This window comes from Seriola dumerili, unplaced genomic scaffold (genome assembly GCF_002260705.1).
Source record: "Seriola dumerili isolate Sdu_G_001 unplaced genomic scaffold, Sdu_1.0 BDQW01000193.1, whole genome shotgun sequence".
In the NCBI taxonomy this organism is placed as follows: Eukaryota; Metazoa; Chordata; class Actinopteri; order Carangiformes; family Carangidae; genus Seriola; species Seriola dumerili.
This window is the reverse complement of record NW_019174448.1, coordinates 1,819,223-1,847,049: the sequence shown is the minus strand read 5'-3', so window position 1 is coordinate 1,847,049 and position 27,827 is coordinate 1,819,223. Positions and strand designations below refer to the sequence as shown.

General features: G+C 40.5%; 1 protein-coding gene across 1 annotated transcript in view; it reads left to right on the top strand.

Annotated features, from left to right (window-relative positions):
* The first annotated feature begins 2,014 nt into the window (after positions 1-2,014).
* dapk1 (death associated protein kinase 1) overlaps positions 2,015-27,827 on the top strand; it is an 80,115-nt gene continuing 54,302 nt past the window's right edge. The window contains exons 1-2 of the mRNA XM_022753751.1: positions 2,015-2,097; positions 2,826-3,038. Of these exons, the coding sequence (XP_022609472.1) occupies positions 2,977-3,038 (62 nt within the window). The 5' untranslated portion in view covers positions 2,015-2,097; positions 2,826-2,976. The remainder of the gene's footprint in view (positions 2,098-2,825; positions 3,039-27,827) is intronic.

Below are 27,827 nucleotides of genomic sequence, written 5' to 3'. Positions count from 1 at the left end.
GTTAGGTGAACCTGGATGAAACTAATGCAGTATGAGGTCAGTGTCAGGATGAGTCTCTACGACATGAATGAAGTTGAAAGTATCGTCCTTTGTCCAGATTGAAATGTGAGGAGTGAAGTACACGCACCAAGCAGCAGGAACATTTAAAAGTTCTCCAGGAATTTTCTAGTTTGACTTTAAAATTCCAATATATAATATTGTTTGTACATACAATGACAAATTTATGACACACCATTTTGTTTGCGTGATAATTTTACATCATGAAATGTATTTCTTATTCATATGACATAGAAGTAAATACTCAAAAAAAATTTTTGTTTTGTTGTGTTTATAATAAAAAGTTGGACTGAAATATATTTCCAGTCAGACAAGGGTCATGCCATGCAGTTATTTTGTGTCCTATCTACTCAAAACTTTCATGTTACTTTACTGTTAAACTAATAAACTAAACTTGTGTTATTTTCAGTAAACTTTGAACTGAGTGAGCAAATTGGGATTTACAGTGTAGATCACATATCTTTACAGTATGACGTCTGAAAGGGACCAGACCAGATGAACGCTTCGCCTTGACTGAGCACGTACAATACAAATCAAAGTCATAATGAGTCCCAGAGGGTGAAAGGTCAACAGGGGCCTCCTGCTCTAATTTGCAAAGTTTGTTTTTGAGTAAATCAACCAGGGTGTATAACTTGTCTTTTTCCCAGTGCATGCTGGGATAGGCTCCAGCCTCCCGTGGCCCTGGAGGGGATCATCAGTTTTAGATAATGGATGAATCGTTTCTCTGTGAATCATTTATTCTCACACCTGAGGCAGCCATTTAGATTTAATATGATGAATCCCATGCTGCATCTTGTGTGGTGTTTTTCCTTTTAAATTTTACACCTTGAACATTTGAGGAAAGGTAGGTTTAATAATACAGTAAGGCAATGATGATTCCTCCTTTACTTTTTTCAGTGTTGAAAGAAGTATACAGATCATTTACTTGAGTAATTGTAGTGATACAACAGCTTAAAAATACTTAAATTCAAGCAAAAGTCCTGCATTCAAACTTTTACTTAAGTAGATGTACAGAAGTATTAATATCTAAATGTACTTAAAGTATCAAAAGTAAACATTCAGCAGACATTGCCTCTTTTATGTTGCTAAAGGTTTATTACCACCGATGCAATAACTTGTGAGCAGTATTTTTGTTGGAGTTTGAGTTGATTTTTAAATACTGAATAAAATATTTAATCTGCAAAAAGTCGTGAAAACCTACAGACATTTGTCTAAGAGTCCATTATTTTATTTTGCAGGGCAGTGAGGATATCTTAACCTGCCTTTCATTAATTGAAGAAAAAAATAATTAAAACAAGCATCTGTATCTTGAAACAACACAAAATTACTAGAAATAATTTTAGGACATTTTAATGAGGTAATCTGCATTAAAATAGTTTTGTTAAGTTATGACATTTGGTTGGATTTAAAGATTTAAAGAAACTGGTCTGCATTTTGAGAATTTTGCTTCATGAATATTATGTTTTCTAAACAAAAATAAATAACTCAATCACAATATCCACCTCTTAATGAAAAGCTGTGCTAGGTTTCTTCTGCTGAACTGTGATGAAAATAAAAGTGAAAGCTTTGCTGCCCTCCTGCGACCGAAGTAGCTCCACCAACTGACATATACCAATGCTGCGTTTATGGCGTGTAAAGAAAACGGTAATTTCACTATTCTCGTGGAAAAAGACCGTTTTCGTAACCTTTCGGGTGGCAAACAATTCCCAATTTATTTGCCTTTTAATCTGACAGGACACATCTAATCTTTGTGTTTTTTGATTGTGATTTTCTGGGTTTTAACATTGTTCAGTAGATGGTAAAACGTGAACCATCCAAGCCGCGACTTCTACCGAAATCGAGCCGCACCAACGCGTATCACGCAATTTCCCTTCAGACCTCAAATCCAGCGCCGGGACCAGACTGCCTTACATTGTTAACGCTGATTTCTCCTGTTCAACCCAGCATTTTGTGTTCCGTGAGCCAAACCTGGGTCACAGGCTCCCACGAAACGCATGAAATCTCGGCTACGTTTGAGAGCGGGACACACACCGGCATACTGTAAGATACTTCACAGCGTATTCATACAATTTGTCTCAGTTTATTCGCCTCCAGAAAGAGCCAAGAAACGTTGGGCAAAACATACCTACTAGCTAACGTTACTGTTCAGCATTCTGAATATTTCAGACTGCAGAGCAATATTCAGCGGTTTTCATTTAGGAAAAGCTCAACGGTTAGGCTTTAATTTTTATTTTTATTTTTTTTAGGGTTGTGACTTTTTTTTTTTACACAGTGAAACTGGGCTGAACACCTGTCCAGGTCCTCCCTGGTCATTATTTAAAGAAGACGGGCTAACGATATGACTTTACTCAGCAGTCATTTTCCTCGCTGGACTCAAAGGAGGAGGAGTAGGTCTGGCGTGTTTCCCATGGCTACACCAAGCTTTCCTGGGGGGTTATTTGCATTCCTAACCAGCCCGTGGTGACATACTTATGATTATATAGCTATTATCTTTGAAACTGGCAGCTGTTATAGCCCAGTAATTCAAACTGGTACCTGGGAGGATAATAGAGAGAGTAGGGACTGGGAGGAAAGATCAGCTCCAGGAGTCGTGACGTCGCCCTGGAGGTGCAGGTTCATTTCTCAGTCAGTTAGCTTTTCCTTTTGTTGACTGGACGCCCACCCGCCCACCCACCCCCCCCAATTTACACCAGTCAGGTTTCACAGTCGAGGGCTAACGCTTCTGCCTTTTCCTTCTCTATTGTGCGATATCCACTTGGTTCGGGAAGCCCTAACATGAGGAGGAGTGTTGGCTGTAACCCTGCCCAGACCGGAGGCTCCTGGTAGGGATGGTGCCGCTGTGAAGAGCCGGTGTGCCGCGTCGGTGGACAAGCCTGTGTGGTCGGGGGTAAACGGGAGGAGAGGACGTGCCCGGACAACATGACTGTTTTCAACCAGGAAAATGTTGAGGAATTTTATGAAATTGGAGACGAGCTGGGGAGGTGAGTTTCACTAAGGTTTATTCTTATTCCTAATACGTATGAACTTCCCCTTTTCATGTCTGTAGTATGAGACAGAGGGCGGATGACATATTGGAAAAAAAATCTAATTTTCAGCTTTAGATTTAGATGATAAATGTTTAGGTTGCATGCAGCATTTTAACAGAGTGTTCATATAATTGTCCTAAATATGTGTTTTCATGCCATGCTGCACCCACAACTCTGCATACACATGGATTTAATTCATACACACAAACACCACTGCATGCTCTCACTTGGGGCTGCAACTGGTGATTATTTTCATTATTGGATAATCTGCAGTTTATTTGTTTGGTCTATAAAATCGTTTGGTGCCAGAGAATAGTCCATAGTTTTGTCTGACATGCAGTCCTAAATCCAAGGGTATTCACTGTATTATCACTTATGACAAAGAAAAGCAGCAAATCGTCACGTTTGAGAAGCTAAAAACAGCATATGTTTGGCTTTTCTGCTCATGAAATGACTACAATTATCTAAATAGTTGCTGATTCATTTTCTGTGGATCAGCTTATCCAGTGGTTCCCAACCAGAGGGTATATCTGCAGTCACTAGGGGGTACATGAAACATTGTGAAGCTCAAATCATTTGAAAATAAAATTATTTCATAATACATATCCAGATACTTGTGTTTAGGAGGAAAACAGAATTACAAATGTGAATAATTTTGATCTTTAGTTTAGTTATTGTCACAATAATATGCCAACTATGGTGGTATGACTCGACTTTCCACCATCCTGAGTTAGCTGTAAGTCGACTGCAGAAGACTAGTAACAACAAACACAACAAAAAGCTCAAAGTAAAGATACTGTAAAATGGTTGAAATGTCCTGTTTCTGTCACTCCAAATGGCAGGATTAAAAATGCAGACTTGACCAAAGCGGGTAAATAAAAAAAAAAAAAGGAAAAGCCTAAGCACAAACAATTACTGTATGTCTTGTATGGATTCACACAGATCAGCGTTTTTCTGCAGTAAAATACCATGAAGTCGTGTCATCTATGAAGGGGTCTGATAAAAGGGTAATTTGGGCTGTGGGGGGTGTGTCACACAGAAAAGGTTGGGAATCACTGAACTAATAGCTGTAGCTCTAATTTTAACCCATCTACTACATCCAGAGCGATCATATAATAGTCCTAAATATATGTTCTCATGCCACGATGCACCCACAGCACTGCATACAGATGGCAGTAGTCCATACACACAAACGCCAATGCACAATCTCACTCAACCAATCATGCTATATATGTGAGTGGTATCCAGGACTTGCATCCCCCCTGTCTGCATCGGATAGGCTCTGATTAATGCAGTCTATAATGCACCGTCGTCAGTGATGAAGAGGGTAGTGTCTACTGTAGCTGCCTCTTCCAGGATTTATGGCAGGAAGGGGCAGACGGCATCACCCTGCGTCTTTACTGGGAGGGAATTTACATCGCAGCTCAGCGTGTGTCTGGTGGAAGGTGTATACTGACAATGTGGATGAATGTAGGTGAAACCATTTGACAGGACAGATGTGTGTTGGTTCTTTGGGTTGCTTTTTTGTCTGGAAAGTTGCTTAAATTACAAAGCAGGGTGGTCACATAAAAGCTGAGGAGTGAGCGACGCACTTGATTTGCTGTGTTCTCATAAATATGAAGCAACAGTGTCAAAACAGCACAAGTAAAGGTGCGTTCATCCCCACAGTGGATCACTGACACCTTCTCATGTAACTGTCAGAAACATGGAAATGGATCTCTGTGAGTTTGTGGTTATCAAAGTGACACATGTACTTCATGTTGGTAATAATCAACCAATTGTTTTCTGCTCTCCAGGGCCTATCTGGCAACACTGCTTCTCCTTTTAGCACTCACCTTCCCGCACTGTGGGGGAGAGCTGAAGTTGCTGTAGCTGCTTCTCTATGCTACTTTGGTAATAGAGACGATTGGGGAGCTTTGTGTAATGGGATTGAATTTCTGGCTGGAGGTAAATAGACGGCTACATGAGTGTGATAGTCTCATTTGGTCGCCACTCCAACTCCGGGATCTATTCTCTATTGTGGTTTGTGTAGGACAACAAGAGTTTAAGTCAGGCTCTTTGACATCATAGTAGAATTTTCTAACATTTGGAGTGTTGAAATATCGTAACCATTTGCTTTTCTTGTGAAAACATCCTGGTTCTGTTATAAAGGCATCCATGCAAGCTGGTTTTTGGAGTGTGCTTCAGTGGGCAAAAGCCCAGATAGCGTATTGCACAAGTTTAGTTTTGGAAGGATTTCATTTCTTTATGAAACAGAGGAGTTATGCATGACTTGGGGGGGGGTCAAGACTACCGCTTAAAATGGAAAATTAAATATAACCCACTTACTATTTGATAGACAAAATCTGTAAAATCTTGTAGATACAGGTAGAGTTGGTATACAGCAGCAGCCTGCTTTTGAAAATACATTAACTCATGAACAGAAATAAATAATGTCTGTGGGAGAGACGTGTTTTGCATTGGCTGTAAAGGCACGCACCTTGTCTGCAGCGAGAACTAGAGTTGAGTTTTATGCAAGAACAGCTCCTACAGACACGAATAACATGTAGTGATTTAAGAGAACTTGTTTGCTAATTTCCTTTACTTAAATGTTTCTCTGAGGTTAGCAAGACATTTTTTTTTGTAGCATCTAACTTCATGTTGCACCATCCCTTCATTATTTCTGTCACAGTTTATTAATGTTGTAATCACACAAAGTTGACAGCTGTAGTAATATAATATTGCTTTTGGGTCCTGTAATACCACGACTGACACTTGTCTTCATCTGCTGATCTCTGACAGCTGGACTCAAGGCTTCTTTTTACTTTTTGGCATCCATTGATGAATAAAACGGAATAGAATTGGAATTAGATCCTCACAGAAAAAGTAGGAGAGGTTTAGGATAAGAACAAAAAAATGTACCTCTGAGGCCCAATTACTACTATTGTGCTCGTGTTTACAAACATCGCTTCAAGTTTTTTTACGTGCATTAACTTGGATGAACTTTTGTTAAGCCATTGTTAGTTTATGATAAAAGCCTGTGAGTCTGTCTATTCATTGGCTAAATTACAGCGGCATGACCTGCACTATAAAGCCTTGCACACTTTAAGACAGAGAGCCTTTTGATCTGACTGTACTCCAGCCCTGACTCCGGCTGGAATTGGAATGAGGCCCATTTGGTTTGGCAAAATGATGAAAATGGGAAATCACCCGAGCAGTGACTTTATCCTTTTCACTGACGGTGCTTGCTTTGGTGTTTATGCACGGTAGAGCCGAAGCCTGGTGAAGCCAAGCATCTAACCTTCATTAGTATCCAGCCACAGTGAAGCATGCAAGCAGTATAATGAGGAAGAGAGTGTGGAAGAAGCTACGCAGATGCAGACTTCAGTAAATACAGTCAGGAGAAATGGATAATTGTCATTTTTGAGCCGTGTGTGCAGTTTGATTTTATCTAATCCTGTCTCTAAGTGTATCTGTAGCCTCTGGAACCACAGGTTAAGGTCTCTGAGGTCTTCACAGTATACAGAATGTTTGATTTATCAGACCTTTATTGAACCACCTAGTGTGGCATATATACTGTATGTCGAATATCTAGCCAGAGTTTAATGGCCCTACAAAGGTGCAAAAGGCAAGTGTAACAGTGGGTTAGCTGTTGAGCCTGCAGGAAAGGCATCAAGTTGTTACTTGCAGAGCTGCATTGAACAAAGTGCAATAATCCCAAGCAAATGAATTAGTGGTCAAATAATTCTCCCTTTTGAACTGTGTCCAAAAAAATGGCCACTTCAGCTCCTGATAGAAATTGCTACTGCTGGTCTCCTCCAAAGGCTTTCCTCTAATAAGTCAAGCGCTGACCACATCTGTGCACAGTTGATCTCTCTAATTGCCTCACAGATTGGCAGAAAACTCTCGCTTCATGCCTGAGATCAGCGGGGAATTACTGAAGACATTATAGCTACTGCCATCTCAGACGATCTCCTATTTGATGCCACCTCTAAATGATGGTTACACAAGGGGAGAAGCATCGTTGAAGGGTTTATGGGTTTCACACTGGTGCTGCAGGGATAAAAAGACTCTTAGGGCTTATGGCGTCTGTAGTCTCCACTTGAGGAATACTGGCACTTGTATTTTTTTTTCTAACAGGCTCTCAAACCTGTTATTTGTGTATGGTCCCAATACTCACTACATTGTGTGATTTGGGATATCACCCTTGACTCTGTGGAACTGTGATAAGCATTTTTTTTCTCCACAGTTTTTCACATTTCATAGAGAAATTAATAAAAAAAAAATACTCTGCCAAATAATCAGTCATGAAAATAAAAAAATAAAAAAATAATCATGAGTTGCATCCTTAATATATCTGTATATACCCAGTTTCATGCCAAAGAAGACGAGTATTCAGTGTTTACCCAAGTGCTTTTAAAATCTTTTAAACTTAAAACTTAAAATTTTTATAGAAAAACTCTAAACCAATTAAATTATAATGTGGGCAAGAAACTCTCAGGCGACTCTCTGCTGTTGTTTGGGGATAGAGGAAAATCTGGGACACTGACTAGCTGCAATAATCAAGACTGAATTTTCAAAAGGCTTCATTAAAGGAATGTGCAAAAAAAACAAAAAACAAATTACATATGTATTTTTCCATGGCTGTTAACAGAAAGAAACCCCCATCACGTCACCGGTAGACGACACTGACACTGGCTGATATTTGATCTCTCTTACGAGGCCAGTGTGAGTCTAGAATATCAACAAGCCTTTATATTAGCCCGACCATAGAATGCAGTCATTTAGGATTCCCTCAGACGGGTTAAAGACAAGAGCAACATCCAAGCTGATTTTTTTTTTCTTAAGTTTCCATGTTGTCATTTGTTTTGAGATCCACTGACTCAGCCACTTTCCGGCTGACTTGGACAGAGAACGATGACATTAGCCGACTGTGGAATGCATTTTGTGCTGCTTTCATCTGGTCCACAGGGCAGATGTACACTTTGCATAATTTTGCAGCGCTCTGCCTCCATCATAAGTCTGCATTAATCTGACCGCTTGTGTGTCTCTCTACCAATTGGCCCTCCTTTTGTGTCTAAGGTGTGTGTGTGTGTGTGTGTGTGTCTGGGCATGTGGCTGCCATTCGTAGGGGAGGAGGGGTGGGTGTATTTCAGAAAGGATTCTGCAATGCAAATGAGCGAAGAAAGCATTAAACTGGGACTGAATTTGGGTTATTCCTCTGCAAAATCACCCCAAAGACAAATTTCCATGAATACAAAATAGGATTATATGCAACACATCCATATGGCTTCCTGTAATAAATGGCAGTACAATTCAGAATTTCTTTTTCCCTCAAGAAACCGGTAGTCTTTATGCCGACCATTAAAAATAAATCTACAGAATATTCGCTACAGCAAACTGTGACATCCTTTTTTTTTCTTTTTTTTTTAACACACCAGCACCAGCTAATGCCATACATACACTCCGTGCAGACAGTGCCCCAGCTACTGACCTAGATTTACCCCCCTACCATGGGTTGCATTATTGGGTGGAGGGGCTAGTCTGGGTAGCAGGAGTGGCCTTGATGAGGCCTGCCACTCAACCCACCCCACCCTAACCCACCCTTACCCACCCCCCTCGACCCCAGGGAGCAGCAGCGCTGTCACATAAATGCACTGTTACTGCTTTTGAGTCCAAGGATTTAGCTTTGACTGCAAGACTTACTGGTTATTCCATGATTTATTAATAAAATCTTAAAATAACTGAGGTTCAGAGCATGATTGATTCGAGGCAGTTTAGCAATGATAGTCGCTGGAGAAAGAGAAAATGCAGAGCTTATACAATGAGACTAAATAATGTGATAATAGTTCCTGTTTTGACCCTCAGTTGAATTAAACAGCTATAATCTGTAACAGCTGCCACCTTCTTATAAATGAATGGCTGTTTTGCCTGCAGCTACTGCAGATTAATATAATACAATTCCGATTTAACCTGTACCCACTTCATCAGACCTTTTTAAAAAGGTTACACTCTTAGACAAAACCCTGTAGCTCAGAGGACGTGATAAGCCCTACATTTTTCGGTGAAGGTCACCGTGGATTGATGGACAGGCAGATAAGAGCATCACCTACACCTACACTGAACACCCAGACAGTTGATTGTCACATGACATCTGTAGGTTACCATTAATGCCTCAACTAACTAACTAACTGTTGGATACACAGTGGTTAAACCTGTTAAAACTGTTCCAACCTTTAGTTTCTTCAGGTTATTTTTTGCTGCTAATTGATAATAATTAAAAACAATGCAGCCTAATATCTAATAACTGGGGTCTTACTGGGAATAGTTTATATGGAAGGACTGCTGTAACAAAAGATTTGGTCTGCTCAACCCAGTATCTAAAAAGTATATCAGGTGCCAACCAATTGACAGTTATATGGAAGGGGGCCAATGATAAAACTCATGGTAGAATAACACCTCTTTTTGGTTGCAACCATTGTGCATGTATTTACATATTAGTCATTTAGCTGACACACTTACTACAGCTCTGAGTAGACTGGGTGGAAAAGCACAATAAGCTTCATTCTGTCTGGTGCCAACTTTATCTAGCAGTAGTAAGGACTGTATGAGTCAGAAAGCCATGATAATATTCCTGTGACCTCAAGATCATCATGAAAGAGAGAAACACTTGAAAAAGGGAAAAAAAAGTAAAAAGTAAGAACAGTGTACAGTTTGTTTTACTTGAATATGAGCGGAGAAATGAATTCTAAAATGATGCAAATTCACAGGTGGACAGTTCCTGCAGGGCTCAGGGTTTTTCCTTTTGTTGCTCTCTATGTCTTGAAGGTCTGTCCCTCTTCGCCTTGGCGATTCACGCCTTGTGATCGCCCTTGAATTGCGGTCAACTTAGACTTCAAATTGAAATCTGACTCATTTGGAATGTGCTCGAGGAGCGTAATGAGTTATTTTCAATTAATCTCTGCAGTCAATGGAGGATAATTGGATCCCTGCCAACTGTGTTAGCGGGTGAATGGCAGGGGTGTCATGCTCTTTACGTGTGAGTGTATGTATGTGTGTGTGTGTGTGTGTTGGGGGTGGCGGAGGAGCTATAACCCTTTGTGGTCAATTAGGAGAGATCTGCAGGCAGTCGAGCGTGGAAACTGAGAGGCTGTAATTGTCAGTAAGACAACTTTCCTCTTTTCTGTCTTTTATCCTCCTCATATTTCTTTTGCACTCTCCCTAACACTCTGTCACATGATCTTTTCTCCTGCAATTAACACTAATGAATATGATTACTGCACGTAAGTAAACTGTACGTCTACATGGAGCCGTTTACATGGAGTTGAATTTGGAATAGCTAATCAAAAAAAAAAAACCCTGAGGAATTTCATTCTGTTTGAAATGAGTGGTGTAAACCTTTTCTATTACATTAAGAAGATGCAAGTTTGTTATGTAACATTGGAATATCTATCTTCTTATCACACATGCTCGCCTTAAGTTGAAGACAGTTCCCTGGGAGGATGCAGCACTTGATGTCAGACTATATATACTTGCAAATATGAAGCAGTTTCATTGATATGGCACCTGATTTAAACTTGATTACATAATTTACAGTAATGAGTTATTGACTATAGATTAAACACTACGTACTTTGCTGTTTTCTGTTGTTGATTTGTGGCTTTTCATTAACCCCCCCTACCCCCCCACCCCACACCCCCACACCTCCCCCACCACCCACCCACCTCTTTATCTGAAAAATCCTGTAATGAACAGAAGGTGATGGTTTTTGTGTAACCAGAAACAGCAACAGCTTGTTTGTGTATAAATAAATAAATAAATAAATAGATAAAAAATAATCTTGCCACCTCCATAGATGATCAGAGCTGTAGCTGGAGGATGTTGTATGTCGTATGTTTGCTTGTATGTATATACATAAGAAAAGCCATGCAGGTGTGTTGTGGGATTGTTAAAGACAAAATGTCAAAGCAGTGATCAGCAGCGGGGTACTCACCTGTCAGTCAGTGCATGCAGGTAGTGAAGACACGGAGACACTAAACACTGACTCTACTATAACACATCCGTCTGCTGCCTCACTTCATGTTTTGTTTTCTTTGTCTTTGTTTGATTATTAAAACAGTATGAACGAGGAAGGGACGCCTACACATTTTCCACACATGCAACTTAGAAATGCTTTCATTTTGGCACACAGACCGTCTCTTTGTCAGAAGTTTTGTGTTTTCATTTGAACACATCCCACTGCTGCCTCTACACTCTAAATTGAAACAGTATGAGCAAAATATCATCAGTCCCCAGGATTAAAGATCATTGTTGAAAAATACTCTGAAGGCTTTAAGTATGACTGTTGTAAGCATCAATATATTCTGGCTCAAGCTTGCCTGGCTGCAGCAGAACAGACTGAATATCTGCTCGCTGTTACACCCATGGCCCATCAAAGCCAGAGAGTTTTGAAAAACTACAACAGAATAAAAACCTGAGTTTTCAAATCTTGAGCTCAATTAAAAAAACAGGATGTTCAATGAGCATCAGGTTTGAGCCTCAGAAAAGTCGTATTCAAACTGGGATCAGAAATACAATTTAAAATACCTCGCTGCTCGTTCAGCTTAGTTTTTGGTGTTTCCTGTCATTGTCTTTCAGCTTTATTAACAGTACGTACATCACCTGTCTGTGTCATGTTGAATGTAAAGTTAGTTCAGTCCTGCTTGGGACTGTCTCATCCACTTATTGACCAAACAACTTAGAGTAGCCAGTGGTTTCTGTTTGACTTGTTATAAAACATTATCAATGCCAAAGCATGTGATGTGGTCAGTGTACTTAAGCTAATATTGTTACTTACTGACCTACTTATCTGCACATTGTAATAATTAATTTTTTTTTTATCAAGGAAGTGTTCTATCCTGATCAGTGTTAATATGGTTTATATCATCTAGCCCTGGTTTAGAGGAGACTCTGGTTGAAATGCTTCTTAGATCAGGCCTGTCTGGAAATTAGGGGGGAGGAGAGACACCAACACTACCAAAGATTTAAAGCAGCTTATATAACACTTTCAATCATATGTATAATATATCAAATAGCAATATGAAAACAATGTGAAAGGGGTCAATCGTAGTGATCCGCTCATCTTTACTGGGTTTCAGCTCACTGTAAATTTACAGTTGTTTTTCACCCTCACTGCTTTCATAGTGTTGTTCTCGGCCGCAGTAGGCAGCTGTTTTCAAAGCTCTATTACCTGCTCAGCACCAAAGAGCACACAGACACAGTTAGAGACCAGCTGGTGAATATGGTGGAGCATTTAGCAGCTAAAGAGTCAGATATTTCCTTGAGGAGTCGGTGGAGACCAAAAACAGAGCTAAAGGAGAGTGACTATCCAACTTACATTTGACTCCAAGTGAAAGCTAATGTTGCTCCATAACTGCTTGGTGTGTAAACAAGCAACTGTTTACTTACAAGTTTACCCTATCAACTTAAAAAACGTGTTGAGAACTTATCTTCACTGCAACTTTAAGGCCTGGCCAGCACAAACACTGTGGAACATACTCAGCGTGCTACTTGCAGTGGAGGTAAGGAACCTCAGTTCTCAACGGGGCGTGATATAGCTAATAAGAGTGTTCTCGTGGACGCAGTCTGTCTGAATGAAGAGGTGACAAATATGATAAATATACCTCTGCTAGAGTTTCGTCGACCTTGTCAGCCACTTTTGAGCAGAAGTGAAACCAAACGGAAAGCTGTCTTTTGTAATTACGTGCTATAGCGCCCCTAGCTGAAACACTCAGACAGCAGCTTGTGCTTGCGTTGCATTAACAGGGCACACACTCCAGATCTTGTGCAGATTGAAGCATCTGCATTTGTGTACTTGGATGGGCCATTTTTGGGGCCTAAAGCTATGTCAGAGTTAACTGAGTAAGTGCTGCTTACACCTGGGAAACTGCAAAGAGAGTTTTATCTTTGTCACGTTTCACTTTTCTGTGCTCTCTCCTCTGCTGTCTCTTTCTCTGACCCTTTATACACTCATCAGTCCGTTTCAGCAGTGCTGCTGCTTAAATGTCAATAACATTCAATTATATTCTCATGCCTTACATAAGCAGACATACAAATGAAATCGAGGGCCAAAGGGAAAATGTAGAACCATTTTTCTAGTCCTGTTAATCCTCTCACAGTTTCATGCCAAACATTTTCTGTTGCTTGTTTCTAGGTGGATCATTGTTGTCGCTCTGAGTTGCCTTGGTTATATTCATGCTCCCGCAGTCTGTTATTGTTTGGGTTCCCTGAAGGTCCTCTCCTTGAGGATCAACCTTTTGTGTTGTCTCTGATGTGCTTCTGCATTGAGATGATCAAAAGAAAGGGCAGGGGCTTTCAAAACTCTGTTCACTTTTAATTAATGTCAAAAAGGTCAGGCTGGAGGTGAGGAAATTTAGCTCTGTTAATCTCGCAGTCATTACTACAAATCATAAAGTGCAGTCATCATTTAGTATTTGAATGTCATGTCTTGTCTCCTTGTCAGTTTAGAGATTGTGTCATAACAGCGGGGTCACATCAGCACTTAACATCTTTGAGAAACCTACAAAACCAGTCTGTGTGCCTGCTGATTTTTCCCTGAGTCATGACAGAGTTAACCACCTCGAAACCTGCTGAATGTCAGTATCAGCAGACATATAGGGGCCCTGTTTTTAAAGAGCAGGCGCAAAATAAAACAGGAGACGATAGATGGACCAGCTGAAGAGCTGAAGCCCCGACAGCCCCCCCCCTTCTCCTGCCACCATCTCCTCGGTTGTCAGAACAACAGTCTTGCACTTCTATCAATTTGTATGCACAGCCTGATATCAAGTTGGCATCTGTATTTGTTTCTGTTTTTTGTCCTACTGTTTAACAAACTGAGCACATGAGTATCCACAGAAGACAGGTAAATCAAAGCCTTTCCTTGTTCTGAGGGCCGTCTTAGAAGGGCTTAACCAATATGACGAAATATCAGACTAAGTGCAAACCTGAAAGAATGGTGTTGATGGTTATTAGAGAAAAATTCAGGGAATTCAAAATGTGTGTTTAATATTATTAAGTTTAAAGCTCCATATTTTACACTTTTCTGTGTTTTATTTGAAGTGTTGGTGCATAAGAAGATATATTTGTGGTTTTAAGAACCAAAAACCATCTCAGTGTAGTTTTACATCTCCTCTCTCAGGCTTCACTTTGGAGCTTTAGCAACAACAGTTCGGTGAGCCAATCAGAAGAGAGGAGGCTCTGAGCCTCTCTTCTGATTTTTTTCTGAGTGATTTGAATAAAAAATATCAGATTTCAGGTAAACACTCAGAGAAACCAAATCCTGCAAGGCTGGATGGTGGGTCCAGGTGGGTGGAGCTTGGAGCAGTTGGAGAAGTTACAGAAGTCCTGACAGCTGATTTTAAGGCTCAGTTTCTGAATACAGGCTGTGTGCATTTCTCTGTGGACTGAGCACTTTGATACTTTCATTCATTCATTCATTCATTATTAATATAGAACCTAGACCTGATCTATAATCACACTACACATGGAAATCTACCTTTATGCAATAATACAATAAAAAAAAAAAAAGATTTCAAACTAAATTTAAAATGATACAGGCCAGTAAGTGTCATCCATATATGAGAAAAGGGGACAGTATGATGGTACTCAGTGGCGTCATTGTCAGCAGTGTGTGAAATCTGCAGCGATGTGTGTCTCAGTCTGTCTAAAGTGATTTTAGTCAATACTACAAGCATATCAATATGGATTTCAGTTGAATTTTAGTGTCCGCTGAGGCCTTTTCACTAATTGAGAGTGAAATTCCAAGATAATGCCAAATTTGTGTAATTTATGAAGGTACTTTTGGCATGGAAAAAGTCAGATTTACAGAGTGCATAAATGATCAACTATTGAGAGCCTTAGAACAAGCTTGGATGACAACCTCAGTTCATCTGCTCATTCAACTGTTTCACATTTAATGTTTTTTTATCAGGCTGTCCCAATTATCTCTGCATGATTAATTGATTCTCCAGAAGAACTGTTAGGAGAGATGATTGAGGATCTTCAGAGGATACCAGGATGATTATCTGTCCATTTTAATCTGAAACTGTGTTTCTGTAATGAATTACCCCAGATCAAATCCCTTGGATCACGGTTAACGTGTGTGTTTGGGCTCGAGGAATCAAGGTTGAGGAGCTCTTGACAGTGAAACTGTTTGAGAATCTTGGAGGCTGTTGATCATAACAACTCTGAGGATGGTAAGGGAAACCTTTCGCCTCTCTTTACCTTTAAGCACAATGTATCCATTGTTGGTGCTGCCTTAAAACCTTGGAGCTGGGGGAGGTGAATGACATTCCTCTGACACATCGAATGGCTTTTCACTGTGGCTACTAGACAAGGGCAAACACTGCTGCCTCTCATTTAGCTTTCTGTCAGTAATCTGTCTGTCAGTGAAGCTCAAACTGCCTCTGTATGTGACTCCTCCCTCCTGAGTTCACGTTGACTGTGAAACAGCTGCGAGTGGAAAGAGTCCGTACACCTGTAAAGAGCTCTTATGTAATAGGAACCTGCCGTCATGTTAGAGTTAATGATGCCTCAGTGGCCTAAGGATTTAAGGTGCTGATGTCCCTGGGTCAAGTCTGGCCAGAGACCTTTGTCACCTCATCTCTTGTTCCCCTCATTCCCTGCCAGTTTTCCTTCTACTGTACTCTAAAAAAGTCCCCAAAATACCTATATGTGAAAAATTACAAAGAATTGTATGGGTTATAAACAAAAAATTATCCACAAAAATAAGTCATAAAGGCCTGTGAGTTCATGTCAGTTACTCTCATCAGCTTGCTTTCAACTGTATGGCATCACATCTTTTGATCTCTTTGTCATTTCGACTGTTTGTTAAACAAAACATACATATGACAAACCATATCTATTTTATACCAAACTTCAGATGTAAAATGTATTCTCCGTGTATGGGTCTTTTCTGACCTGTTTGGCCTCAGAGCCCAGTGCTGCTCCTAAACTTGATTGGTTAGATATAGCTTAGTTTCTCTGATGTCATTGGCTGTTTGTGTGCTGTCAAATAATGTCAACAGTTAATCAATGCTTCTCATTTTTAATATCAATATTTTTGATACAAGTATTTAGTTTATATAGTTTCTATTGCCGTGCCCTGATGTAGAATAGTTGATGTCTCCCAGTATAGTTCAAACATAGTTTAGTCATGCCAATCGGAAACTAGTAGTGTCTATGGCCATGACCTTATTAATATTAAATAGATTATCGAACAGGGGGGTTAAGGTGAGAAAAAGCTCCATCAGGACATCCTGACAAAATCCATATCTGTTCTCACACACACACACACACACACACACACACACACACACACACACACACTCTGTTGACGCCCACCCAGGATTATCTACCACACTCTTCCTTCCTCCAACCAGCACTGGTTCCTCTGGCTCAGTCTCTGAATCCTGTTGCCGTGGTTACCCTTCCGCTGTACACAATGGCAATGGTGGTTGCATAATGTTTTTTCTGCCGGTGCAGTTTGTGGCCCACACTACAGCTGAGTGGGCAGGGAGCACTCTGAGGCGTCCTCCCACACTTCGCTCCATGCTAATGAAAAGCTTGGCCTCACCGGGGAGTTTTCACACTGAATCATATCGGACAGCAGAGAACCGCGGAGCCTCCGAGGCTGCGGTGGTTGTCCTGCTGCTAAGACTCCATCTTTTTAGCTTCTCTGTCATTGGTTGAACTGCACAGGTAGTAGACGTTCATAGGACTCAACTGGCCATAGAAAACAAACTGAACTGGCATGAAACACTAAGGGAGTGGGTTTAGTTGCCCCTCAGATCATTAATGAGCACAAGACGACATCTTTGCTCATGCTCTGTTTTATGAGCGGACCTGCTACTTTGTGGGATTTTCAGTAGCCATCAGTCTTGAGTTTAGTATGGAGACATGGTGATGAGGTTTTGATTCAGGGAGATCACCACTTTGACAGGATAAACATATGCTATACAACGACTGCTATCACAATATTGATTCATATGTTGCACTAATATAATGATGTATTAATTATTTACCCAGGAAACTGCACTAGACACAATGCAAAGAAAAATAACAGTTTCAGTGTTGCCTGTGGCTGTGAAAAACTAGCCATAAAAGTAATAATAATAATTATCTGTCTGCAGCAGCTTAATGGTTTACTGGATGTGAAATGTGGAATACACTGGTCTTAACTAACAATTAGGAGCACTTAATGATTATTTTCATTATTGCTTAATCAATTTTCTTGAATAATCAATTAACTGTTTGTGATCCATAGCCCAAATATATTCAGTTTATTGGCACATAGACAAAGAACAGATGCAAATCTCTATAACTGAGCAGCTTGAACTAATGAAAACAAAAAAACAAGCTTTGTCAGCAGTCTGTAGTTTCTCTTCTGTTTTTTATCTGCTCTGTCATCTTTACTTACATTTTCTCCGGCACATAAACACCCAGCAAGTGTCAAATGCAGAGGAAGTGCTCAGAGCTGTGTCGGCTGCGGCTCTGAAGGGGCAGACTGATGTGGTGAATGTGGACACTGGCAGAGGACGCTGCGCAGTTCACTGGGACTTTATTCGTCCCCCATGAGCCAAGGACAATTTAATTAACTAGAGAAGCAGGACTGTAATTGCAGTGACCAGGCACATTTAAAGGGATGCCACACACAAAGGCAAGGACTGTTAGTTCCTTTCTTTTTATGTGGAGATGTGGATGGAAAATAAGGATGACCTGAATTCTCACTGTGGTGTATTTTTGGGGAAAAAGGCGCTGTAGTTGCTTAGCTTCTTTATGGGGAATCAGTTGGACCAATACTGCCCACATTCACAGTCTTACTGCTTTCTTTCTCTCACTCTCTTCAGTGCCAAGCAATTTGGCAGCAGTGCAGCAAAGATTATTTTATTCCCCATGAAATATTAATCTCTGATTTGAAAAGCAAAACGCACACACACAGCACATCCAAGGTTTATCAGTATGTCCATTTTCCTCTGATGTCATCCAAAACACTTTGCAAGCCTGTTTAAACCTCAGGTTCCTCACCGAATCCATAAAACCTGGCAGCTGCTGTGTTTTGCATTAAATGTTGACAGAGGAGTTTTGACAGTACAGCTTTAAGTATAGAAACACTTAGTGAGTCAAGGTCAAAAAGACAAGAAAATAATGAACAACTAATGGACTGGCTGGCCTCAAGTGCGAATTTAAGGAAAGGGAGTAGAGTCATACAGTTAATGTGAATGAACATTCATCACTGTTTCACTCCTCCAGAGCGAAGTTTTCGTGCCCCTACTTGTTAAACTTGTATGTATGTACGATGAGTATTAATACAGTGCATCCACACAGAGAGGATTTTCACATTGTCTGGAGAGTGTGAAAACCTTGTAACTGCATTTCATTTCATCATAATATTTACAGTTTCTGTCCTTCGCCTGATAAAACCCTCCAGTTTTCCGGGAATGAGCAGCAAGGTTGCTAATTTTCTTTTTCATAGAGCACACACGTTGATTTGCTGAGCTTAGTGTGAGTAAAGAAGTTGAATAAACACACACCGGAGGCTCTAAGCTGTAACATTTTAAATACTGCAGGATGTTGTAATGTGACAAAACAATTATACAATGTGTATTCCACTCACTTAACCACGGTTTATTGTCTTATAGTTTAGTCTTATAGAGACCTGTGACAACCCTGCCACTCTCTTTACCTCTCTCTGCCAGGCTGATAGGTGGATGACTGATCCCATCAGCTAGTCATTGGGCCGCATAAAAGCTGCTTTGTCAAAGCTGACAGGGATGGAGACTCCAGATTGCCAGATTACAGCACCTCACTTTTATCAGATGGCTGCATTATCCGACCTGAAATGTAGACCTGCGTTTAACGACATCAAATCCGTTTCAGTGCACCGTCTCCAGAAAGTCTGACGGACCATAGAGCAGAGGTTTAATGGGCAGATGAGAGGCAGCAGCGTATATTAGGTATTTGTAAAGATTATCACAGGGATAACCACACAAAAAAAACGTGTTGGTATGTAGACACTAATTGACCAGACGCTAATAAAATCATTGTTCTGTTTCATTATTTTGTCAATATTCTGTCTAAATACAATTTTATTACTATCAGTGTTGGAACTCGGAGAATATCATATCAAATATACAGAACATAGACTGTTATTCTTGTACTTTGTGTTTCCTCTGGAGAGGTTCAGCAGTGTCACATGAGTTGATATCACGTGACTTCAGTTTGTTTTCCTTGTAACCGGGAATGCATAAACCCAAATGAACAAAATGCAACAAAGCAAACTTCCTCTGAGGTTCACACCAAAGGAGACCAAACCATAGGTGAGATCACACTCATTATGTTCCCATTTGTGGGCCGTCCTCCATCAGTCCGTGTGCATCAGTATCAGATTTGAAAGAGAGGCTTTGTGTGTGAGGTATGTGCCTTCCTGGAGCTCTGCGAGCCTGCCTGCTATTGTATTTAACACTTTTCAGCTTTTCAGCACCCTCTCCAATTTCACGGTAGTAGTGCAGAGAGCCAATCAATAGCTAGCTCGCAGTAGTGGAGGAGAGATGAGACACAATGTAGTACTGGCCACTATAATGACAGGGCGGTGTTTCTTTTCCATGAAAGCTAAATCAAATATGAGGACATTGACAATCCTGCCTCTGGATTTAGGAAACTCATTGGTATTTTATGTGTTTTTCCATCTTTATGTGAGCACAATGAATCACAAGTGACATAAGTTTTCTGTCATGAAGACATTTTCTCTTTTCATCTTAAAAATTGTGGAAATTTGCTGCTTTTCTCTGTTTCATATCACCCATCCATCCATCCATCCAGTAGATATACCGCTTATTCTTGAGGGTCATGGGGGAGGGGGGCCGGAGCCAATCCCAGGTGAAATTGGGCGAGAGGTGGGGTACACCCTACACTCTTAGTCAGAGAAAATAAGCAATTTGAAGGCCCCACATTGGGTGTATTTTTCAGATTATATAGGCTAAATAATTAATTAATTAATAGAAAATGGCTAGATTAATCAATAATAGAAATTAAAATAAATACTGTTCTAGATTAAATTCTGAGCTGGATGTGTTTCCTTCTAAAACAAAATTAGACACAAGGATAACAAAGTCTTGGAGTAAATTGTAAGATGTAGGGATTGCATGAATTCACATCACTCAGATGTCTAAGGGAAATATCAATTTAACATATTTTAGTTGCTAAAATGCTAATTAAAGTCAGATTTTTGTTGTGCCAAACTTTTCTTAACCAGAATGTGACGATGTTGCTCCACTTCATAGCTTTTACCAGGAGCTTTCAACCATGTCTTGGTTTTCATCAGCAGATATAGTTTTCTTCCTTCTTGTGGAAATGGTTCAGTAGTTATAATGTGATATTTGTCCTAATTGTTTGTATTGTTTCATTGTTTTCATCTCGTCTTGTATGATTTTCCACCATGTCTCATATTTGACAAAGATGTGTTGCACTGTTGCTGATCAGGTCTGAAATCTGGGGATGAAATGGGGAACTTTTGGACATTGTCGCTTGTCAGCAGTCAATTACACTGCAGCGTGCTGTTATTGTACTATTGTGTGCTGTATGTCCTGCTTCAGAGCCAGTAATGACTCGGCTCTAATTGATTAAATGACAGCTTGCATGGTGTTGTCGCTGCTGGCAGAGTTGCTTTATTGCTTTGAAACAACACTGATGTGATGGTTCTGACTCGGCAGCTACTGTAACTGTGGGCGGGGGGGGGGGGGCCTACTGAAAGGTCAGATGTTGTGTTGTTAACCAAGATTTTGCAAGGAATAGACAGAAACTGCGTGTATGGCACGATGTTTAACATGCTGCTCTGTGCAGACAATCTGCAATGTTGCAAGTACGGCTTTTATTTTATCCTCGGATACTATGAGGAATACATTTCTGGGATGTGTGGGAACAGTGGTCTTAAAAGATCACGATATACATTGCATTATACTCCCACGAGTGAAGGCTCTGCTGTATTTAAGAGGCTGTAATGTATAGATGGATTATGGCAGGATTGAGGCCAAAGATTAGAAGGGTGAGTGTCATACTTTCCTTTTCCAGCTCAGTCTCCCTGAGAATTACTTACATATTAGATTATTCTGCAAGTAAGTGATTTACATCTAATCCTGTCCAGACAAACATTAGCTCAGTCTTAGAGAAGGCTTGCTGCTGTGTGGCTGGAAGGAAAATACTTCTATTGGTTAAATACCAGGTTTTTTCTCTGTATTCTAGTATCAGGAATGCATCTGCAAACAGAGACTCACCTCTGAGATCTTGACGCCAGCTGGAGCATGTGTCAGAATCAACTCTCCAACAGGGAAAATACAGATTTTCTAGGCAGGTAGTGGTGTGTGTGTGTGTGTGTGTGTGTGTGTGTGTGTGTGTGTGTGTGTGTGTGTGTGTGTGTGTGTGTGTGTGTGTGTGTGTGTGTGTGTGTGCTGTCAGCCCAAGCTGTGCCAGACACCCTGTGCTGACGACTCGAGCTTCAGACTGAGATTGTTATCACCTCATTCTCACTGAGGACGCTGCCGCCTAAACACAACCCTGTGTCTGCTTCTGAAACTAAAAAAAAATCTTGCAACACGTTTAATAAAGAATGATCAAATAGTGTTAGATAGGAAACTGTATCGCCGGTTGAATTTCATCATAATGCTCCAATAAAGAGGCCTGGTTCCCTTCAACCAGAAAATATATATCATCTCTGGACTTTTTCTCTCTTTGCTTCATCAATATTTCATCAATATTTTCTGGCCTACTCAGTCCAGACCTGGTTTGGGTAGTTGTGTCACACAGTGTTGAGCATGTCAGTCAGGGGCTGATATTCAAGGGACTCAACTGTCTGAAGAAACAAACAAACCGGCATGAAAGATGCATGAAACCAATAAAAAATCAGTCCTCGAAAAGGCTTAAAGAATTTCAATAAAGAAGAGCACATTTTCCACACTGATCAAATAGTGTTATTTAGAAAAACGCGTTAAGGTCAGAATCAAATTTGCATGATGGTGTTCTGATTCTGACTGTGAATAACCCTGAGGTTATCATTGATTACTTCCTCCTGTCTACATGAAAGTGTTAGAATCAGTTACCTGGTGTAATCAGCTACTGATTCATCAATACTAAAAGAGTGAATTGATAACCACCCTTTATTTTTACACTGGTTTATCAGGTTTCAGGTAGAAAACTAAGTGCTTTCCTGAAAGTTCCTTTCCTTGAGAAAACTGTCTTATGCAACAAGCAGAAATATTTTCTTACCGTTTGCACTCCAGTGATTACGTATGACTCTTCAGTAAAGTTGGAGAACTTGACAGACATTTGGGGAAAAAAAAAAGAAAAAAGGATATCCTGACTTTTAGTCCCCTGTTGACCATAACAAGGGATTAGACCCTCCCTGCATTCTGTCCTTCAACATCAACAACCTCTGTTTGTAACACAGGCTTTCTGTTAAAAAGAATGTTGACATAACATCACATTTTAAGTTGATATGACAAACGTGTTAGAAAACATGTAGCTCTGCTTTTGGTCTCTAACTCGTAAGGGAAACATCTGGCTCTTTAGTTCCTAAATGCTCCACAATATTCACCAGCTGGTCTCTAACTGTGTCTTTTACCATTTGTTGCTGAGCAGGAAGTGTACTGTGTTTTTTTTTTTGTTTTTTTTTACAGTGGCAGCTTCAGATTCAGGTCATTTCATACATTGTTATTATAAAAATATTGATTCCTGTAACTACTAATCTGTACATCACAGTAGTAGACAGAACTCAAATCAATTTTTTTTTTCAGTGAATCTTGGCATTTCTGTTTTCTTGTGCACCTTTTTTCTTGTACATTAAGTCACCCATGATTAAAAAGTTTTTTTTTTCCTATTCTCTATGTTGTTATTTTATTCTCACACATCAGTGGTTAATACAGACTTTAAAATAGCTACAGCTGCTTCTGCTTTTGGGTGTGGCTGTTTCACCTGTGGCCGTTTCCACTGTAAAAACACAGGTGATAAATATACTAACAGAGTTAGTGATGTAGAAAACTTTTACATCTCTTTGTTCTTTCCAGACTGATTCATCCACTGCACGAACACACTGGAAACTTTAAACACTTTGTCTTGTGCTGTATGGTGCTGTGTTGTGTGCTTGTCACCATCCAGTGTATTCCCCATCCTGCCCACTCTCACTTGGCTCGTCTTTGTTTAGAAAGGCCTTTGTGTTGCTCATTACCACTGAACATTGTTCATTCCAGCGTTGCTTGATCTTAACAAGGCCAGGCTTCCAGTCCGAGCAGCCGCCTCTAACTAACATCAGTCTGTCGTTCGGGCAAGGCCGCGCTGATTTGACAGTTCACTCGTGTCCAGTGATCAGTCTTCTTACTGAGAGAAGACTCTGTAACATCACGTCTGTGTTTTAAAGCTGCGTGCTTTGTTGTTTGTTGTGTGCTCCTCTTCCTGGTCGTACACCCTTTTGTTCCACTTGCTGAATTTATCTTTTATTTTAGGGCAGCATCAGGACACAAGAGCTTTTTACCCCACCAAGCAATAGACGGTGACTTTTAGCTCTCTTAGAGAATCTTTTATTTATCTCATATTTTATGTTAAGTCAGGAAAACGTATTTTATAAGGAATGAAATGTTGCACTATCAACCATATTACTAAACTTTTCTGCTTTAGGTTTTTTTTACATTACATTATTACATGCTGCAAGTAAAGATTATTTATTCATTCATTCATTTTCTACTGCTTATCCTCTAGTAGGGTCGCGGGGGGGCTGGAGCCTATCCCAGCATCTTTTCAGGCGAGAGGCGGGGTACACCCTGGACAGGTCGCCAGTCCATCGCAGGGCAAACACACAGAGACAGACAACCATTCACACTCACAGCCACACCTACAGTCAATTTAGAGTAACCAATTAGCCTAGTCCCCATTTGCATGTCTTTGGACTGTGGGAGGAAGCGGAGTACCCGGAGAGAACATGCAAACTCCACACAGAAAGATCCCGCGTCCGAGCCGGGACTCGAACCCGGAACCTTCTTGCTGTGAGACGACAGCGCTAACCACTGCACCACCGTGCAGCGGCGGGCCGTCACTGCTAAATGAATGTAGAGGAAACACTGATCAACTATCAAAATAGTTTTCGGTTTTCTGTTGATTTGCTAATCAATTATTCTACTCGCTGTTTCACCTCCACCTTAGGTAGAAGCTGCTTTTGTCCAAAGTGAAATGTAGTCAGTTACTTGACTCCATTTCTGCAGTGTGAAAAAGTCTCTGAAGGTGTTTCCACCATTAGTTCTGTATAATCAAGGCCTGTCTACAGCCAGATCATTGACGCCACACTATAGTAGATGTAAAATCCAATTATCTGCGTTCACACTGGCTGAGCTGAAACTCTTAGCCTGGCTCCTGTTTGGCTGTTTGCATGTAAATTGACTGAGAGCAGGTCTGTTTTTAAGAAGCAGCTCAAGCAGCGTCTGTTACTTTGTATTTTGTATATTCAACTGTGCCTGCACGTGTTTACATTCAACAGGCGGGACTGCATATAATACACCTGAGATATCAGTTGGTGAATGTCGAGTAGTGAACTGTCTCTGCCGTACAGACCTGCTGTATCGAGGGTAAAGGGAAGCATGCAGCAATAAATCTGTTAACTGCCGCAGTATCTTTCCACAGATAAACATTCTCCAGCCTGCAGTGTTAAGTAATGCAGGGCTCTGCGAGGCATTGTCACACACCCAGGCAGCTCTGATAGACACAAACAAGCCTCTCCTCTCCTTTCCCAACCAGCGTCTTTCCTATCATCCCCTCCCCTCCAGTTGCTTTAGAGAAACAAGTAGGCCAAAAGTGGGAAGCCTTGTCTGTGCTTTAAGCACAACAAAGGGAACTGAGCAATTTGATCCTGCTGACTATCTGGGGTTTTGCGCTGAACAGGGTTGAGGGGGAGAGCTGCTCTTGAAAAACAGCCTCCCTGCCTCTGTTTGTCAGTGATTTCCCAGGAACAGTTTTTCTTGTCTGCCTGCACATTATTTCTGGCCCATCTTCGAGCTTATTCAGCAGCATTCGTGCAAGTCAGTGCTCTCCCTGCACATCCCTGGAGGATGAGAGGGGTTTCCCCAGCTAGCCTCCGCTAGCAGGTAAACATAAAAGGTCTGTCAAACGGGGGGGAATCCACCACATTAACTCCGGTTAAGTTAGCTCCTAGCTAGATTCTGAGGAGCTAAGTCTCAGCTCTCAGAAAGAGAAACTCTACCGGGGAAAGGTATTTGACTTTCAAGCCAGCGTTGGGTTTTCGTTTCCCTCCACTACCTCACCAAGGAAAGAGAACTCTGTTGAACCGCTGCCATTTTCCCCTTGTTTGTATGTGTGTGCAGCTGGTGTTGTTAACGAAGGGTGGGCTCAATTTCCCCTCTCTCTTTATGTGTGCACAGCTTTGGAAATAACAGAAGTGTGGACTTTGAGTTTGATTCCCACAAGCCTGTGGTGTTTTTCCCTCAAGCATCTTTTAGTTATGTTATTGTTTGATGTCGGCTCAGTCTCCATCCTCAAATATGATGATGGTGATTGGAAACTTTTCCATGTTTTCAGTTTTGTTTTCTCTCAACCATCACATTTGTGGACTAATGCTCATTTACTACTGTGCTGAGGATAACAGCATTTACTGAACTCATTTTCTGCAGTTGTAAATATATTAATTTGCTGAGCTACAAATTTGGATGCCTTATTTTGCAGATTGGTCCATCATCAGTATTCAACATCCTTTGCTTTAATTACCACATCATAGTTTTATTTGAATCTTCCTTGTGTGTATAGCTCAGTAAAGATAAGAAGGTGCATTATAAGCATTAGTACATTAGCATTGTCAAGTCCTCATTACACATCACTCCTTCTAATATACTGTCACACCATCAAAAAGTCCACTTCCAGCCTCTTTAAAACCGATTACACTTTAGTGTCTGTGTATCTTTTTTGCTGGATTGTTTCATACAGTTTTACACTCGATGAGTGAACAGCTACGAAGCTTTGCTCTCAGACTGTTTCATGTTTGTTGTGGAGGGAAAAGCTCGGCGTGAATTAGATTTCTTCATCTTGATTTATGATTTCAAAGCCTCCCAACCACGCCCCAACTTTTGAAGACTGTAACATAATTGCTTAACTTGTGAACACAGTGCTTTGCTGAGACTGGATCTGCGCTGTTAGCCAACCCAAGAGGAGATGTGGCTGTTTTTCAGCTACCTGCCCTCATGAAGGAATCCTCCAGAGCCACTGTTCTGCTTTGTCACAGCCTGCTCAACATGACACCTAGCAGGTGTTTTAACATAATAGTCCATGTAATTATAAAGTCATATAACTCTCCAAGCGTCGTATACCAGTAGCTTTTACATAGCTTTTTTTCCCCCCTTTAGTAATATGAGATTCACATCTAAAGTTTGTATCCCTGCAGCAGTATGAAGTTCAGGGAAATTTAGAAAACACTCATGTTCACTGAATTTAGATATACATGGAGCAAATTATCATATTATCTTTTGTAATTCACAAACTGTCATTGATATTGAGATATGGCTGCACAGCTGAACACAATACTTTTCAGTGTATACTTGGAGTGAATTTTGGGCTTAAAGCTTCACTTGCCTGTTTTAACTGTCAGGCAGCTTAAAAGCATTTTGAAAATATCCCACAGAATATTTTCCAATGTTTGAAACAGATCACTTTTTGTGCAGAGGACGAATATTTGTGTGTTTGTGTGTTTCAATACCTAAAGAGTAAATGAGTGAATCTCATCAGCATCAGTGAGCCAACCAGCATTCAGTATGCTTTGCTGTTTTTTTTTTTTTTACACCAACACGTGTAAAGAGACCGAGCTTCAAAATAAAAGTAAATTAAAACTAAAATTTGTACTTTAATGTATATTTTAATTTTTCTTTTTGTTAATGGTTTTGATAAAATTGGTATTGGGAAAAAAAGTATCAAAGTCAAGGTATCTGTATCAATACTGATACACCCTGCCGTAGGTAGATTTATATTTGGTGTCACTGAAGTGAATCCCTGGACAAGTCAATAAAATCACTGTCAAGTGCTTCATTGACTTGACAAGTATTAGTGGCGCAGGATGTCTCCAAAACTGCACAGATGGTGTAGCATCCAGTACAGGAAATCAGTTGTGTTTTCCTTTCTCATTCTCAACAGTATTTTCACACCGAATCCCACGGCTTCACAGATTACACTTTTCCTCTGCACAAACTTGCGACAGTGGAAAGTTTGACAGGACGAGGGTAACTTGAAGGATGTTCTCATGGCTGCTTCCTTTTATTGAGGCTCTGCTTTGTTGTTTTTGCTTGTCCAGTATTCAGTGGTAAGCACATGTTCAGCTGTTGAACCTCCAGCTAACTTTCTGTACACCCGGATATCCGTTTGTCCAAAAGGGTTAAATAAGGAGACGACACCTACTGAACTTGTACACCAAACATTTAATCATTAGTCATAAGTGTTCTTGTCACCATGGCTGTAAACATGTGGCCTTTACACCTGCACATTTGTAGCTACAGTGATTATCATTTGAGTTATGATAGCACCCAAAGATCAGTCGTAGACCTAATGTGGCTTCACCCAGCCAGGCATGTGTGTAGCAGATGTTCAGTCATTTGATTACAGCTTGTGTGTGTGTGTGTGTGTACGTGTGTGTACGTGGTTAATATTACACGTACATGGCGTCTACTTTCTTCTGTCGATCAAATCCTGATGTCT